The sequence below is a fragment of the Diabrotica virgifera genome, chromosome 2 (genome assembly GCF_917563875.1).
Source record: "Diabrotica virgifera virgifera chromosome 2, PGI_DIABVI_V3a".
In the NCBI taxonomy this organism is placed as follows: Eukaryota; Metazoa; Arthropoda; class Insecta; order Coleoptera; family Chrysomelidae; genus Diabrotica; species Diabrotica virgifera.
In genome coordinates this window covers 174,222,869-174,238,636 of record NC_065444.1, presented here as the reverse complement: position 1 = coordinate 174,238,636, position 15,768 = coordinate 174,222,869, and the positions used below count along the sequence as shown (strand labels likewise).

The 15,768-nt window shown below is 33.3% G+C and overlaps 1 protein-coding gene across 2 annotated transcripts in view; it reads left to right on the top strand.

Moving 5' to 3' along the window:
* The window catches only part of LOC114333829 (peptide-N(4)-(N-acetyl-beta-glucosaminyl)asparagine amidase), an 86,204-nt gene extending 79,289 nt beyond the window's left edge, over positions 1-6,915 (top strand). For both annotated transcript variants that reach the window (XM_050642933.1, XM_050642932.1), the window contains exons 10-11: positions 1,466-1,624; positions 4,315-6,915. In XM_050642933.1, coding sequence (XP_050498890.1) covers positions 1,466-1,624; positions 4,315-4,469 — 314 coding nt within the window. In that variant the 3' untranslated portion in view covers positions 4,470-6,915. The remainder of the gene's footprint in view (positions 1-1,465; positions 1,625-4,314) is intronic.
* Positions 6,916-15,768: the final 8,853 nt, after the last annotated feature.

Sequence of the window (15,768 nt, the reverse complement as noted above, 5' to 3'; positions counted from 1 at the left end):
TTCGCCGAGCCCATTAATATTTAATCTGATAATGGATGAAATCATAAAGAAAGTTAAAAAAAGAAGAGGATATAGAATGGGAGAAAAGGAAATATAGATAATCTGTTACGCCGACGACGCAATAATAACAGCCGAAAATGAAGATGGCCTACAAAGATTAATTAAAGAATTCAAAGATACGGCTCTCATATACAACATGGTGATCTCAACAGAGAAAACTAAATCGATAGTAATATCAGCGGAACCGAGACGATGTAAATTGGTCGTAAATAACAAAATAATAGAAAAAGTGATGGAAACGGAACACTTGGGAGTAAAACTGTCAAGCTACGGAAAAGTGGAACAAGAAGTACAAAAACAAGTGAACATGACGAACAGAGCAGCAGGATGTCTCAACAACACAATCTGGAGAAACAAATACCTCACAATGGAAACGAAAACTAGGATATATAAGTCAACAATAAGACCGATACTGACGTACACAGCGGAAACAAGAGCAGATACGGCGAAAACACAAAGACTGCTAGAAACAGCAGAAACGAAAGTCTTACGAAAAATAACAAACCAAACTCTCAGAGACAGAGTAAGAAGTGGGGAAATACGAGCGAGATCTGGAATAGAAGAAATAAACATGTGGACCAAAAGAAGAAAGATAGAATGGAATCAATACAGAGAAAGAATGACAGAAAATAGAATAGTACGACTAGCAAGAGACAAATCGCCAAATGAAAGATCATTGGGACGACCGAGAAAAAGATGGTCAGACAATGTCAATTGATGGTAAAATCCGAAATAAAACAGGCATTGAGCCTATTTATAAAGAAGGAAGAAGAAGAAGACATTTCTGAATAGCAAGGAGCATTCACGATGTTCCTTAATATTTTATTGTGGAATCTGTAGATGATCTGGATATTACTTGAATTGGCATAGCCCCAGAGTTGGCAACCATACCTTCATACTGATCTCAGTATTTATTTGTATACCTTTTATTTGTTATGTGTGGACAATGCTGAATTTCTTCTCATCAGCCAATACCTTTCCTTGTAAGGGATACCTAATTCTTTTCTTTTTTGCTTAATATGAACTTTCCAGCGAAGTCTTGCATCAAGTGTGTCTTATCAATTATTTTCCGGAAGATGCATAAATATGGTATTTGGGCATCATTTATTCTAATTGGAATATTTTGGATTTTTTATTTGTAAAATTAACGTGAATTGATTGAGTTTCATTTGCAATTATTGTAATTCTTCTTCTGCTTCTTCGCTGGTATCACCTATATGCTAGAGATAAAGCTAATAGCAATGCAAACTACAATCACATACCTAAAATGATAATAGAGCAGCTTAGTAGATGGAGTTAATTTTTTGAACCGTTCGAGATATCGTTTTTTTTTTCTTTTTGGTTTTTGATTGCTTTGAATTTATGATCAATCATTAACTAACTAAAATAAATTGTTCGATTGTAGATGGCCAAGAACAAGGCATAGTTTCCTGGAAATTTGATTTGAATAACGCTAAGAAGACTTTGGATAAAATAGATGTACAATTTGACCATAAAACATTCGAAAAAGGAGTAGTCAGTGTTAGAATATGTGCTGCGGACACATGTATAATGTTACCCAAAGGTAAGTTAGGCAGACATAAAATATTATTTTATAAATAAATATTTTCCTCGCAATTCTCTTAAACAGTGAGGCACTTCAATTGTTATGAGTTTTGAAAAAAAAATTGTTCGTTCATACATCTAGTTTTAACAGTTGCTCCACTAATTAGTATTTGTTTTTGTTTTTATCTCTCTCCCACTCCCTCTCTCTACCTGCTATCTCTCCTTCGCCCCTCTCTTTCTCCATTTTGATGCGTTTATCTTAATGCCATTCCTTTAAGTGCAGTGTGTAACTGATTTATAGCTGTTTGATATATTTTTCTTGTAACGTATTCCGGTATTCTCTTTTTCGATTTTTTACTGTTGTATATTATCAGATTTTTAGGTTTATATTCTAATAGTAAATAGCCCAAGAAGGATTCCATAGTCTTGCTTGGGAAATCGCGGTCGAAAGTTATTAGAAATAGAGGATGAACTACTTGATATTAATTGTTTTTGAAAGAGGGAACTTGTTTTCCTCTCTCTATGTTTCCCTTAAACGTTTTTGTTTGTCTTCTTGGGCTTTAGTTATTTTGAATGCCAATAAAGTTTATGTAAGTAGTCTTTTCTTTACTTTCATTTGCTTTAAATGTCCATAAAACTTCTTCTTCCTCTTTATAAACAATTCTGCTTGTTAATTGGAGGATTGATAAATACCTATGGAAGGCTTTCACTCCATCTTTTGCGCGGTTAGCCGATACTTCTTCTACCGATTGGTGATTCATCTCACTGGTATTTAGACGTCACATGTCTTCCCCATTCTGGTTATGTGGTTATTTGATTCTTTTTTTTTTCTATTTAGTGTCCATTCGTTTATAAACTGTACTCGTTTCTTTTAATGTCTTCACTCCTCCTTTGATCTCTCAGCGTATTTCCTGTAATTCTTCTCAGTACTCTCCTTTCTGCCGTTTCTAGTAGTCTGTATAAAAACTTGTTACATTTAAAGTTTTATATAATCAAACATGAATAATCATTTTCAATTTCGTTGCAAAACGAAAATACAGCCGCATCATATTCTAGTCCAATCAGAGAGTGCAGCAAGCACCTCTACCGGTTTCGAAACTTATTAGTCATACATCAGGAGGCACATATGGTGCTCTCTAATCCAACCAAAACAAATCCCGGCGTGCAGTCACGGATTGCAACGAATGAAATAGCATAGATGCCCTAGCGGCAACTGCTAGCAAAAGACTAAGTTTTCAATCCAATGGCATATAAAACAACATAATGTTATTCTACATCCCACCAGACTGAAAACAATGGGAACCTTCTCTGGTTACACCTCCGAGGCTTCTACAATTTGCAAGCCATAACGGCTGCTGAGACTAAGGAAGATGAGGGAATTTTACAATTTATAATTCACGTCCCATCTGTTCAGCGCGGTAAAGTTCCAACTCTGATTGGAGTACGAAGGGAACCATTCTCTAAGTTTTAAAATAGGTCCTGAGGCCAGGTTCTATCTAGTCTCCTTGTGGCAGGGCCATTATGGAATAATTCCCTTACTAACTCATTTTCATGGTGAATGGTACGCTCATTTTGTGACTCCGTGGCTCGATGGATTTCTTCTCTGATGAAAGGTATATTTAAGTCTTCGTGAAGTGTTTGATTACTTACGTACCATGGTGCATCCACTAATGATCTTAGAACTTTATACTGAAATCTTTGGATGATATTCAGTGATGTTGACTTTGCACAGCCCCAGAGATGTAGTCCGTAGTACCAAATAGGTTTGAGTATTGCTTTGTACAGAAGAATTTTGTTTTGGATATTGAGTTTTGATCTGCTTCCAATGAGCCAATACATTTGCCGGAATTTCAAATCTAGCTCTCTTCTTTTGGTCTGGATATGTTTCTTCCAAGTAAGACGTTGGTCAAGATGGTGGCCAAGGTATTTAGCGTCTGTTACAGTTGGTATTCGTACATTTTCCATTCTTACAGGTGAGCATGTGTTGTGGCGATTGGTAAACGTTATTTGAGATGATTTTGTTTCGTTTACTTTTGTTCGCCATTTTGTGTACCATTCACTAAATATGTCCAGATGGTGTTGCAGGTCTTGTGAGGCTTGTATGGGATCTTCATTTACAGCTAATATTGCTAATTCATCACCAAAGGAAGCAATCGTAGTATTATGAGACTCTGGTATATCGGCTGTGTAGAGTGAGAAAAACAGCGGCCCGAGAACACTACCTTGCGGAACTCCGGATTTAATAGGACAGAGGTTGGATTGTTCGTCTTTGAATTTTACAGAGAAATATCTATTTGATAATTAGGATTTGATTAGGAGGAAATAGTTACTAGATAGTGCTAATTTGACTTTGTAAAGTAGACCTCTGTGCCAATAAAAAAAGTTAATTTGCTTGATGCATTAATTTTACAATGTTAAACATAAGAAGTCGAAATACATTTTCATAAATGTATACTCATATTAAAGCATATTAAATTATCTCTCAAACAGTATATTCCTTTTTTTGATCCAAGTAATAGTTTCTAAAAAAAAAAGTTTAATAAAAAATTTAAGGTGAAAAAATCGTCGAAATTAAATTAACGGTTCAGAAGAAAAATAGCGTTAAACGTATGGAGCAATTAAGGTGGTGCGTTAATTGTAAAGAGTAGTGTATCAATAAATAGACATATTTTATTTTACTTTTTTACTTTTATTTTATATCTTTTTTAGGACACACATCAATCAGTACAGCAGATTTTAAAGGTGCACATGATTTGACCATCACTGCTACATTATCTGGAGGCTCTTGGCAACATGCTCAGTTATTTAGACAACCACTTGATAGTAACGAATTTAGCTTCAGTATTATATTTAAGTTCAAGTGAAAATACTTTCCGATGTCCATTTAGTTTTAGTTTATCACACTTTTAGTTTTAAGAAGGCAACTGATATTGCCGTAAATTAAATTTTTTATTTTATTGGACGCAATTTTAAAATTGCCCAGACATGTTATATGTACTGTTCTTAGTCAGACAAAAATTTTCTTCTTCTTTGAACACATATAAGTTATTAAATGTTCGTAATCTTCAAAGCTATCGCTGCATCGCAGAAGAGATTGGGGCAACAAATCCTTCGTCTTGCAGGATTCAAGTGGATGTAGTACGAATTTTTATTACCTGTTTTAAGCCTTCTGCTGACAGCCTGTAAAAAGGAAGTTTTACATTTTTAAGTCATGAAAGTCTTAATAGGTTTTGGCACTTTAATATTATTTACTATCTTTGATGGGAACTAACGACAATTTCAGTTTCAATTTAAAGATCGTTTAAAGTTAAGATTATCGAAGTAAAAATCTAAACGTCAAAATAAATGTGTATTTTAAACTGAAACTAAAGTTGTTGCTAATACCAATAAAAGATAGTAAATAGCATAAAAGTCTTGTGTAGAATGTTTCCATGCAGCCCTAATGTTAATAACATATTTTGTGCGTTGTTTTTATTATACGATAATTTCCCTTTTGATACAGTTTAAAAAATACTTACCTTGTAGTTTTTCCAAAACCTTAATGCAAAATTCACCATCTCTATGTTTTAACTAAGCGTCAATATTACAAAGAAGACGATAGGTTTAAATAGTTTGCGTTTGATTTATGTGTTTCTGGTTACATTTTTTATATAAATTAGTGATGGCTTCGAACCATTCTCTTTTTTACAAGTAATCTATCGTACGTCCCATGCCTCCAACATTTTAATACACTGAGAGTTGGAGTATATTATAGTTTTTATCTTTATAATTTTGGTAACTCCAGAGAAAGCAGTTCATATCTTTTAATAGCGGTCTACCCCAAAATCCCCACAGCCAAAATCCCGACAGCCACAATCCCAACGGCCAAAACCCCGACAGGTTTGATAAGTTTCTTTTTAACATATAATTACATTTATTTCTTGTTTTTTTGTTTATGGCCATCTGTTTTTTATTTTTTGTTACTAAACATAAGTATTTACCATTTAATATGAACTAATTTTCTAAATAAAATTTCTAACGTGGGTATATGAATTAAATTATTTTTTTTTGCCAACATATATAGTACAATAATATATTATGTATAATCAAATCCTGAATTCAAGTTAACTTCCATATAATAGATATCATGTCACTTACAACCTTCCATTTCAGTAAGTATAGCGTTTATATTATAAAATGAAGTGTTTAAATAATTTTTTCTTTTAAAATACACAAATAATAATTAGTACCCGTACTTATTAGTAAGTAATAATTTTTCAATTTCAATACTCTATAATATGATTTGGTATAAAATTTGAAAAGGAAACAATAAATATTCAAACTGTAGTGGTCGGAATTTTTACTTATGCGAGGATTGTTGCATGTAGGGATTTTGGCCTGTCGGGATTATGGCGCGTCAGGATTCTGGCGTGTCGGGATTTTGGCTGTCGGGATTTTTAATAGTAAGTATAACCTCTTAATGCAACAGCATACGTCACTAATTCTACCTATAAGATTCAGATAAGTGTTTCAATCTTCTTTACAAAATACCTCTGCATTCTTCATAATTTTAGATCATCGTGTAACGCTGATCTTCTTAAGTGCCGTCCCTTTCCGAAAGCCGGCAACCATCAAAACTATTCATACCTTCTAGACCGAGTAACACTGATAAAGAATAGCTGTCTCGGTTTTATAAGCATTCCCTAAGCTATTTCCATTTCTGATTTTTATTTCTTTAGAGCTATTATTCTCGTGAACAAGAGTATCTCTAGTTAATGTATCCTGTTTAGTTGATTATTTATGTTCATATCAGTGACAATATCAGGAAATACAAAGAGAAAACCAGGAATATCCGAGAAAGCTGGTAGTCAGAAAAAGGCCAACAGTTTTGTAAAGGGACATAAGTGAAATCAACAACGGTTTAGCGTCTGAAGAAGTCTTCATTTGTTGTGTGTTCGATGTTTACCATTGCTCTAAAGTCTCATAATATAAGTCCCGCATAGAATATTGTAGAAACAACTTTTGATAGTAAAAATTGGTTGTTTTGTTCCCAGAGAGTACCTGCGGAAATCAATCTGCGTTCTGTCTCTTTTTTAAAAATTAGCAAAACAATAGAAAATGATCCGGGATCTTGACTGTATCCTATTGAGTAAGCCACTTGTTCTTTTATGAAATATATCTCTTAAACTGTTTTTAACCATAAACTGCCATTTTCTTCTTTTATATATTTTATATTTTTTAAATCCTATTTAGCAATAATTTAAATAAATGTGAATAAGAATATATTGTATGTTAAAAGATTATTAGTAATTAAATAAAAAATATTGTTTAGTTATGTATTTTTTATTTGTATATACTATTAATTTTAGTTATAAATAAATATGCATTGTTGTTTTGGCTTTTAGGAAAACCAAATGGAAAATATTTAATAATAATAACTTACCGAGATTTTCTTCGTGTTGTTAAATGTTGAAGCACTATTTTCGGTGGCATTAAGGAAAATGAAGGATGGGATAAAAGAAGGGAACTTACCGAAAATATGTTGTCTGGTATCGTCAATTTGTCTCACGGAAAACACACACAAAATCAAATTAAAATTGTCAAGGTGTACTATACGTTCCGACCGTATGTATGTTAACGACTGACTGATTTAACATAAAGGACAGAAGATTATGCTTACTTAGAACTGTGTTGCCAAGACGTTCCCGAATTAAAATAAATGAAATATATATTCATATTGGCGCAAACATAGCCCCCGCCCTGAAAAACCCATTTTTCAGCCAAATCTGTATGCAATTTGTGCCGAAAACACAATAAAAAAAACTAGTTCCAAATAAATACTCAAAGGACCAGGCATAAATTAATATACCAAAATTTTCAGAGTTAATTACCGTAACTCAAAAAAAATAATCGAAAAAAAAATAAATAAATTCTAATGAAAAATACCTATAACTATATACAAAAGATATTACTGTAAATTTATTGATTCGGAAGAGGGCATAACTTCAAAACTGGTCGTGTAAATGTCCCTTTCGAAGTTTTCACAGTAACATTTCTAACAACTCCGTCTTTACCCGGATGAACCTCAGTAACAATGGCCAACGGCCAACAAAGTGTAGGTACATTGTCTACCTTTAAAATAACAACCGTTCCGATTTTAACATTAGGCAAATCTATATTCCATTTTTCTCTAGTTTGTAAGGTAGTCAAATATTCCAAACGCCACCTTTTCCAGAAATCTTGCACCATTCGATCGATTAACTGGAACCTATCTAACCGGTTTATATTTAAATCTGTTAAATCGTCGGCCGGCAAACTTCCTAACGGTGTTAAATTTAAAAAATGTGATGGAGTTAATACCGATATTTGAGATGAATCAGTTGGTCGACGACAAAGAGGTCTCGAATTTAAGATTGCCTCTATTTGAATTAATAGAGTATTTAACTCTTCATATGTTAACAACTGATCCCCTATGACCTTATAGAGATGCGACTTAGCGCTCTTTACATTACTTTCCCAAAGACCCCCGTGACTCGGACTTTGTGGACTTATAAATTTCCATTCCACACCGTTCAAATTTAATTCACATAACAGTGCATTTTGATATTCTTCCGAACTAGCAAACCGATTAATTTCACTTAAAACCGTTTTCGCACAAACAAAAGATGATCCCTGATCAGAATACAAAACCTTGCATGGGCCCCTTCTTGCTAAAAGTCTTTTAAATGCTTGCATAAAATGTGGTGTGCTTAAAGAACTCTCCAATTCTAAATGAACCGCTTTTGTGCTTAAACAAACCGCTAATAAACAATACGATTTATGAACCGCCGCATTACGTTTTTTACCTAATGTAATATTTATTGGCCCAAAATAGTCAACCCCTACGTGTAAAAAGGGTTTAGTAGCAGTAACCCTCGATACCGGTAAATCTGCCATGAGCGGTGTCAAAATTTTCGGTTTATTTCTAAAACAACGATTGCATTTAAAAACCCGATTTCTTATAAGATTTCTTGCCCCAAGAATCCAATACTTTTGACGCAATAAAGCTTCAAGCAAATATGCCCCCGTATGCATATAAATTATATGATAAAAATCAACAATCCGTTCAACTAACGTTTCTTTTCCCGGTAAAATTAGTGGATGTTTTCCCGAAAAACTAAGGGATGAATTATTAAGTCGTCCCCCCACCATAAGTAAACCGTCTTGTAAAAATGGCCGTAATTTCTTAAGCTGTGTTTTACATTGTTTGTTTTCTTTTATCATTTTTATTTCAGTTTCAAAATGTTTTAACTGAATTAACTGAATTAAATAACATTCTGCTGTTCTTAGCGCAGTAGCCGTAATTAATTTTTGCACAGGAATTAATTTTAACAACATTAAAACCCGAACCGTAATCCGTAAAATTTTATGCCAGCTAGAATGACGTTCAACCAATTCAAGTAAGGGATGAATTTTTTCACCCTGCTTCTCCTCAATAACCAAAACCTTAACCTCCGAAATATCCGATTCTAATATTGAAGAAGGCCAGTCCGATTCCCGTAATTTTATCCAACTAGGACCTTGTAACCAAAGTTCATGATTTATTAATTGTGAGGGTGTCAACCCTCTTGACAAGCAGTCCGCGGGATTATTTTTACCTTCAATATGTTGCCATGAAATATTAGGAAGGACTTGCATCCGCAAACCCCAAAATCATAATCGGAACATCCCTCATGGCTCCTACATGTCTAGGGACCTCAAATTTTGAAAAATCTTGCCATTCATTGCATACCTTTTCCCATGATTTTTTAATCGTATCCGGGGGTGAGTCATCCCAACCCAATTTTAGTTGCCATAACTCCCTGATCATTAACTTTAAATGCAAAATAAATGGAGCAATCAGACCAATAGGATCATAACATTTTGCAGTAAGAGATAAAATCTTACGTTTTGTAAAATTTTTATCGGGGGTGGTTAACCTATAGTTCAAAACATCCCTCTGCGGATCCCATTGCATCCCTAAAACTTTAGTCTCCGATTTAAATGTAACCGAATTTTGTAAACGTTTTTCCAGCGGAATCTCTGATAACAAATTGTCCAAATTAGTCGACCATTTAACTAAGTCAAAACAACCACCTTTGAAGAGATTTACCGATTGATTATATAATTCTTTAGCTTCAATTTCGTCCGGAACACTCGTTAAAAAATCATCCATATATAGCCCCGAAGAAATATATTTTTTAGCTAAAGGATAATCTTTGCCATCTTCATTTATCAATTGCTGAACCGTCCGTAGCGCTAAAAAAGGTGACGACCTTAAACCGAACGCAACCACCGTAAATTCATACGTTTTTATTTCCTCGTTTGGAGCAAATCTCCATAATATTCTTTGAAACCGCCAGTGATCTTGTACTAATTTTATTTGTAAAAACATCTTTTTTAAATCCGAACTCAATGCTACTGGAAAAAGCCGAAAATGTATTAATAAAGTGCATATGTCCGCCTGCAGTTTAGGCCCGCTATGCAATAAATCATTCAAGGAGACATCACTGTCTGAAGGGCAAGATGCATCCAATACGATACGTATAGGTGTACTTAAACTCTCTAATTTTATTACAGGGTGATGACTAATATAATAGGATAAGTCACAATCTTCTTTTTCCAATAAATTTAAGTATCCTTGATCCAAAAAATCCTGCATAATTTTATTGTAATCCGCACGCAAGCTGTCCGATTTTGTTAACCGTTTTTCCAAGGTTTTTAACCGATTTTCCGCCGAAACCCTTGAATTTCCCAAATTTTTTGGTGAACTTTTAAAAGGTAATGCAACAGTAAACCGGCCCGATATATCCCTGGAAACCGTGGTTTTATAAATATTTTCACATTCTATAGCGTCTAAATCCGGAATTTCCCGTTTTGGAACCTGCTCTAATTCCCAAAATTTTGTCAAAATTTGTTCAATCGATGTTTCTTCCCTTAAAGTGAGCAAATTTATGGGAGTGGAATATTCCGTATCCACCTGACCCATAATAACATACCCGAACGTTGTTTCTAAAGCCGCCCCTAAACCTGAAGAACTCAAAATCCGATTACCGCCGAAAAGAATAGGAAAAAACTGCGCACCGATTATGCCATCGATTGATTTAGGTTCAAAAAACTTATCGTCCGCTAATTGTAAATTTTTAAATTCCGATAAAGATTGCAAATTTAATTTCGTTTTTGGCAATTTATCTGTAATATGATCAATAACTAAAGCTTGAACATCGTATTTTTTAGTCTGATCAAAACGCGAAGCGATAATAATGTCCGTTACTCCCCTTACCGACTGAGAGTTTTGTCCCAAACCTTGTACCGAAGAATTAATTTTTGTATATCTAAGACCTAGTTTTTTACAACATTCCGTGGTCAAAAGATTACACTGACTACCGTTGTCCAAAATAAACCGCGCCGTTGCATTTTGTAAAGGACTATTTAACACACATACCGTTACCGTTGCTAATAGAACCGTTTTTTCCTGATTTCTACTCAAAAAACTAGAATTTTGAAACGCACAATTAACTGAACCCGAATTGTGGTTATTGGAACCCGTTTCTGGAATACCGACACCAGAATTTGGTTGATTATTTTGATTATTTTCTTTCGCGCCCCTTATTTCCGGTTTTCCTGCGCATAAAAGAAAATGATGATTCTTGGCACACTGGGCACACGATCTTTTTAAGCACTGTCTTACACCATGTGACTGGGAAAAACACAGAAAGCATAAATTATTATTTTTTACCAAATCGTACCTTTGTGTAGGATTCATAGCCTTAAATTTATCACACCTACCCAAAAAATGTGACGATTTTTTACATAAAACACAAAAAGGCATTCTGTTATTGTTTTTATTCTCATGCTGGCTTACAAAAAATGATTTCGAATTTTTATTTTTATGATAGCCACCGGAGCTAGCCTCTTGTGAGTCACTATTATGCAAAATTTTTGTTTGATCCTTAACAAATTTAATTAAATCCGTGTAAGTAGGAATAACCGTTCCGCGCATGTGATTTTCAAAAGATTTTACCGTTTCCCTGTCCAGTTTTGAGAGTGCATGATAAAGTAAAATAAAATCCGTTAAATCCGGGACATCCAACTTTTTTAAGGCATTAACCGAGGCGTCAAAGATTTCTAAAAAACTGTTTAGATTTTTTTCAGATTCCGATTGCAAGGATTTAAAATTAAAAATTTGTTGTAAATAAGTGTTTGCTAACAACCTTTTATTATGATATTTTTCTAAAAGTGCTTTCCATAACGTGTCATAATTATCCCCAGAAGTAGCTATTCCCGCACAAATACTAAGGGCCGATCCCTTTAAATGTGAAACCAAAAGCCGAGCCTTATCTGCATCCGTCAGCTGGAAATTATCGTGTACCAATGGTTTGTAAATCGAATAAAAAGTTTCCCATTCCTTTGTTTCCCCGTGGAAATCTGGAATAGTGATTTTTGGCAAAAGACTGTGTACATTACACTGTTGTTGTGTACTTTGCTGTAAAGTTGGATTTACAATATTGGTGCTTGGTTTTAATTTTGTATAAGCCGCCCTTGCTTCACAACACATTTCGTTAATAACAGACATCACCTGAAAATCTGGTTTATAGTTTTCATCAACGTCAAACCCGACTGCGTTGATTTCATCCAAAATTTCGAGAATTTCTGTCCTTGTCGAATCCATCGACTGATACAAGTTTGTGAATTTTTTAATGGTGTTATCCGTAGTTAAGTTTTTCGATAAGTCATATAAAGTCTGAATGATTGTATAAAGCGTTTCTTTTTTAGCCGTTAATATTTTAAATTGCCTTTCGTAAGTAGTCATTGTTACTGAAATCAATCCGCAAAATCAGAAAAAAACAAAGTCTACTTTAAGAAAACTGTAGCATATAACAAACCAGGTCTGAGTATAAATTTTGAATAAAATTAATTAATTATAGAGATTTGTTAAAAAACAAGCCTTCCGGGCAGTTATTATGCAAACTCTTTATTTTGTTTAGAACCGTGAATCAAATTTAGTATTTGTTTACAAAATAATTTTTATTCATACATCCGAATTTTTCCGTAACCGATTGAGTCGAAAAATATTCACGTTTGACAACACCGCAAATATTTAAAAACCTAACTTCTTTCACGCTCGAAGCCCAAGTTGTTCCGAGAAACAAAAACGATACAAATACAAAAATCAGCAAAAAGTTATCACAGAGTTTTTTTTCCGATACGTGCCGACATTAAATTTGACCGAACAATTTGTTTCTAAATAAGAATATTATTATTTAATAATACAAAACTAAGCAAAGCAAACTGTAAACCTACGCTGAATATCCGGCTCGAAGGACCAATTATGTTTTGGCTTTTAGGAAAACCAAATGGAAAATATTTAATAATAATAACTTACCGAGATTTTCTTCGTGTTGTTAAATGTTGAAGCACTATTTTCGGTGGCATTAAGGAAAATGAAGGATGGGATAAAAGAAGGGAACTTACCGAAAATATGTTGTCTGGTATCGTCAATTTGTCTCACGGAAAACACACACAAAATCAAATTAAAATTGTCAAGGTGTACTATACGTTCCGACCGTATGTATGTTAACGACTGACTGATTTAACATAAAGGACAGAAGATTATGCTTACTTAGAACTGTGTTGCCAAGACGTTCCCGAATTAAAATAAATGAAATATATATTCATATTGGCGCAAACAATTGTCATCATAGAAACGAATTTGTACAGTGTACTTTTAATATCTTTTCCTAAACATGTTGTCTGAAACATAAAACTTAAATTTTAGTTTAATTGAGGCTTTCAAGCCATAAACGCTAAATATTAAAAAAAAACCTTTAATACTAGATAATCTTATAAGATTAAGTTAAAGTCCGAAATTTATTAAGCATGTTTGCTAATAGCTATTTGTATAACAAGGGAGGAGAGTGCTACTTTTCCTCCCGGGAATGAAGTTTACTAGTAGTCATTCAAGGGGGGAAAAGGTACTTTACTCCCATGTTATACATATGATTTTTACACCTTTCTCAAATAACAAGTAATTTTTTCATTTTTAAATAATTTATTTATGTAACTAACTAACAATAGTTATTTATGAAACAGTTCGTGAAGTATGCTTTTTGCGAACGCACGCGATGTTTAGAGCACGAGCGACAGCGGCGAGTGCTATACATCGCGTAAGTTCGCAAAAAGTACTTCACGCACAGTTTCATACAATATTTTATCTACGATAAACAAATAAAAAACTGTAACTCTTCTTCATTGGAATTCATTTATATTCTACAATTTTTAGAACTTTGACATTTAAAAATTCTAACTTCTTTCAAACCACAAACCTGTCAAAACTTTTGTTGTAATTTATTGCTCACATGTCATCACCATGACAACGCGAAAGTTAAGGGTATTTGATTATATGAAAGTGTGCCAAAAACAGTGCGAAAAAGTAAATCCTATTTAAAATACATTGTTACTTCACGCACTGCTATCTATAATGACAGTTTTCACAAACTAAAAACTTATACATAATATGAGATAGAGTAGATAACATTTATAGGGCTTTTCATTCACAGTCATTTGTTTCGAGCTTGTCATGTGTCACATAATATTAATATATTTACGGCATACCTTATTGGTATATACAATAATACAAACCAAAGACGTATGACGTAGATATATTAATATTATGTGACACATGACAGAAGCTCGAAACAAATGACAATCGATGAAAAGCCCTATTAGCGAACTAAAACTAACAACTAACAAGTAGGTACATTATAACTGTCAACTGTCAAATATAAGTCAAATTATTAATGTAAACATAATCAAAATAACAATTTACTGTTTTTTACGATTCTGTAAAATACAGGGTGTTCTATAAATAAACGTTAAAATTTATAGATACTTACGTAATAGATAACAGAATATTGTATACGGCGTCAATAAGTTATTTCATAAATGAAATATCATGACGTCACTTTTACTTTTACTCCCTAGGGAAGAATAGTACGACTTTGCTCCCTACAATCAGGTTAGGAAAAGTATACTTTCGGTAGGGGTAGGTGGAAAAATGTATTGTAGCATTTTTTGACATTACTAGAGTATAGGGCATAGTTTGGCCACATAATATTATTCAAACAGTCGATAAAAAAGATAATAGGGTACAAGCTATTAAAAATTGAACTCGTAAATCATTAAACTGTTAATGTAAGAGTTACTTTTACTTACGGTGCTTTATTTAATGCGAAAATAAAAAAAAACGAGTTCCCCAAGAATCTAACTTAAACACCTCCCTATCTCATATTATAGATAATATTATCTCCATTTCTAAGTTACCAGTAAAAGCTGATTGAATACTTTTTTGCTAATAGTTTAATCCTTTTTTTGTTAATTGATGAAGATAACTCTTAAGTACCCTTTCAGACTAAGACATTGGTGTCTGACACCGGTGTCCGCCACCGTGCAGCAAATCATTGTTTTAAATGAACGACTACAGACGAGCTACTTTGAGTGTCTGGCTGATTTTAGTGCCTCATGCTTTGCTGGAATTAAAAACCGGTGGCGGACACTGGTGTCCTGAAAGGGTACTTAAAGTCCAGAATTAAAACTGTTTTGAAAAAAAAATCTAATATGCTATGCTAAGAAAATTAAATTTTTAAGCATTACTTTTGACAACAGACTATCCTGCAATTGTCACAATCATGATCGAAAAAGAACTTGTCAAGCTGGACTCAACCATGTACCTTCAGGAAAGTATTTTTTTTATTAATGGCTTTGACAGAGCCAATTAGCCAGACTATTTGTGTTTTTTTGTATGGTATTACAATAACAATTTTAAGTTAATATCTAAGCCTACTTATTATCTAAATTTACAGAGTGTTATACTATATTAATGGATATATTTTTCAATTATTTTTTTTTGCTTAATGTTTATTTTGCAATCTGTTACATCATACAATAACAATAAGCATACATGTTGATTGGTACAATGTCGTGAGAGAGAGTTTGTCCAATGATCCACTCTCTGTATGCACTTTTACATTCTTACATTTATGTTAAAAACAATAAAAATTTAACTTTACATTATTACATTGATATTAAAAAATAAAATAAAACTATCACAATTTAAAATTAATTTCATAATATGTACAATTATTGCTGTTGGAATGGTAGATCCAA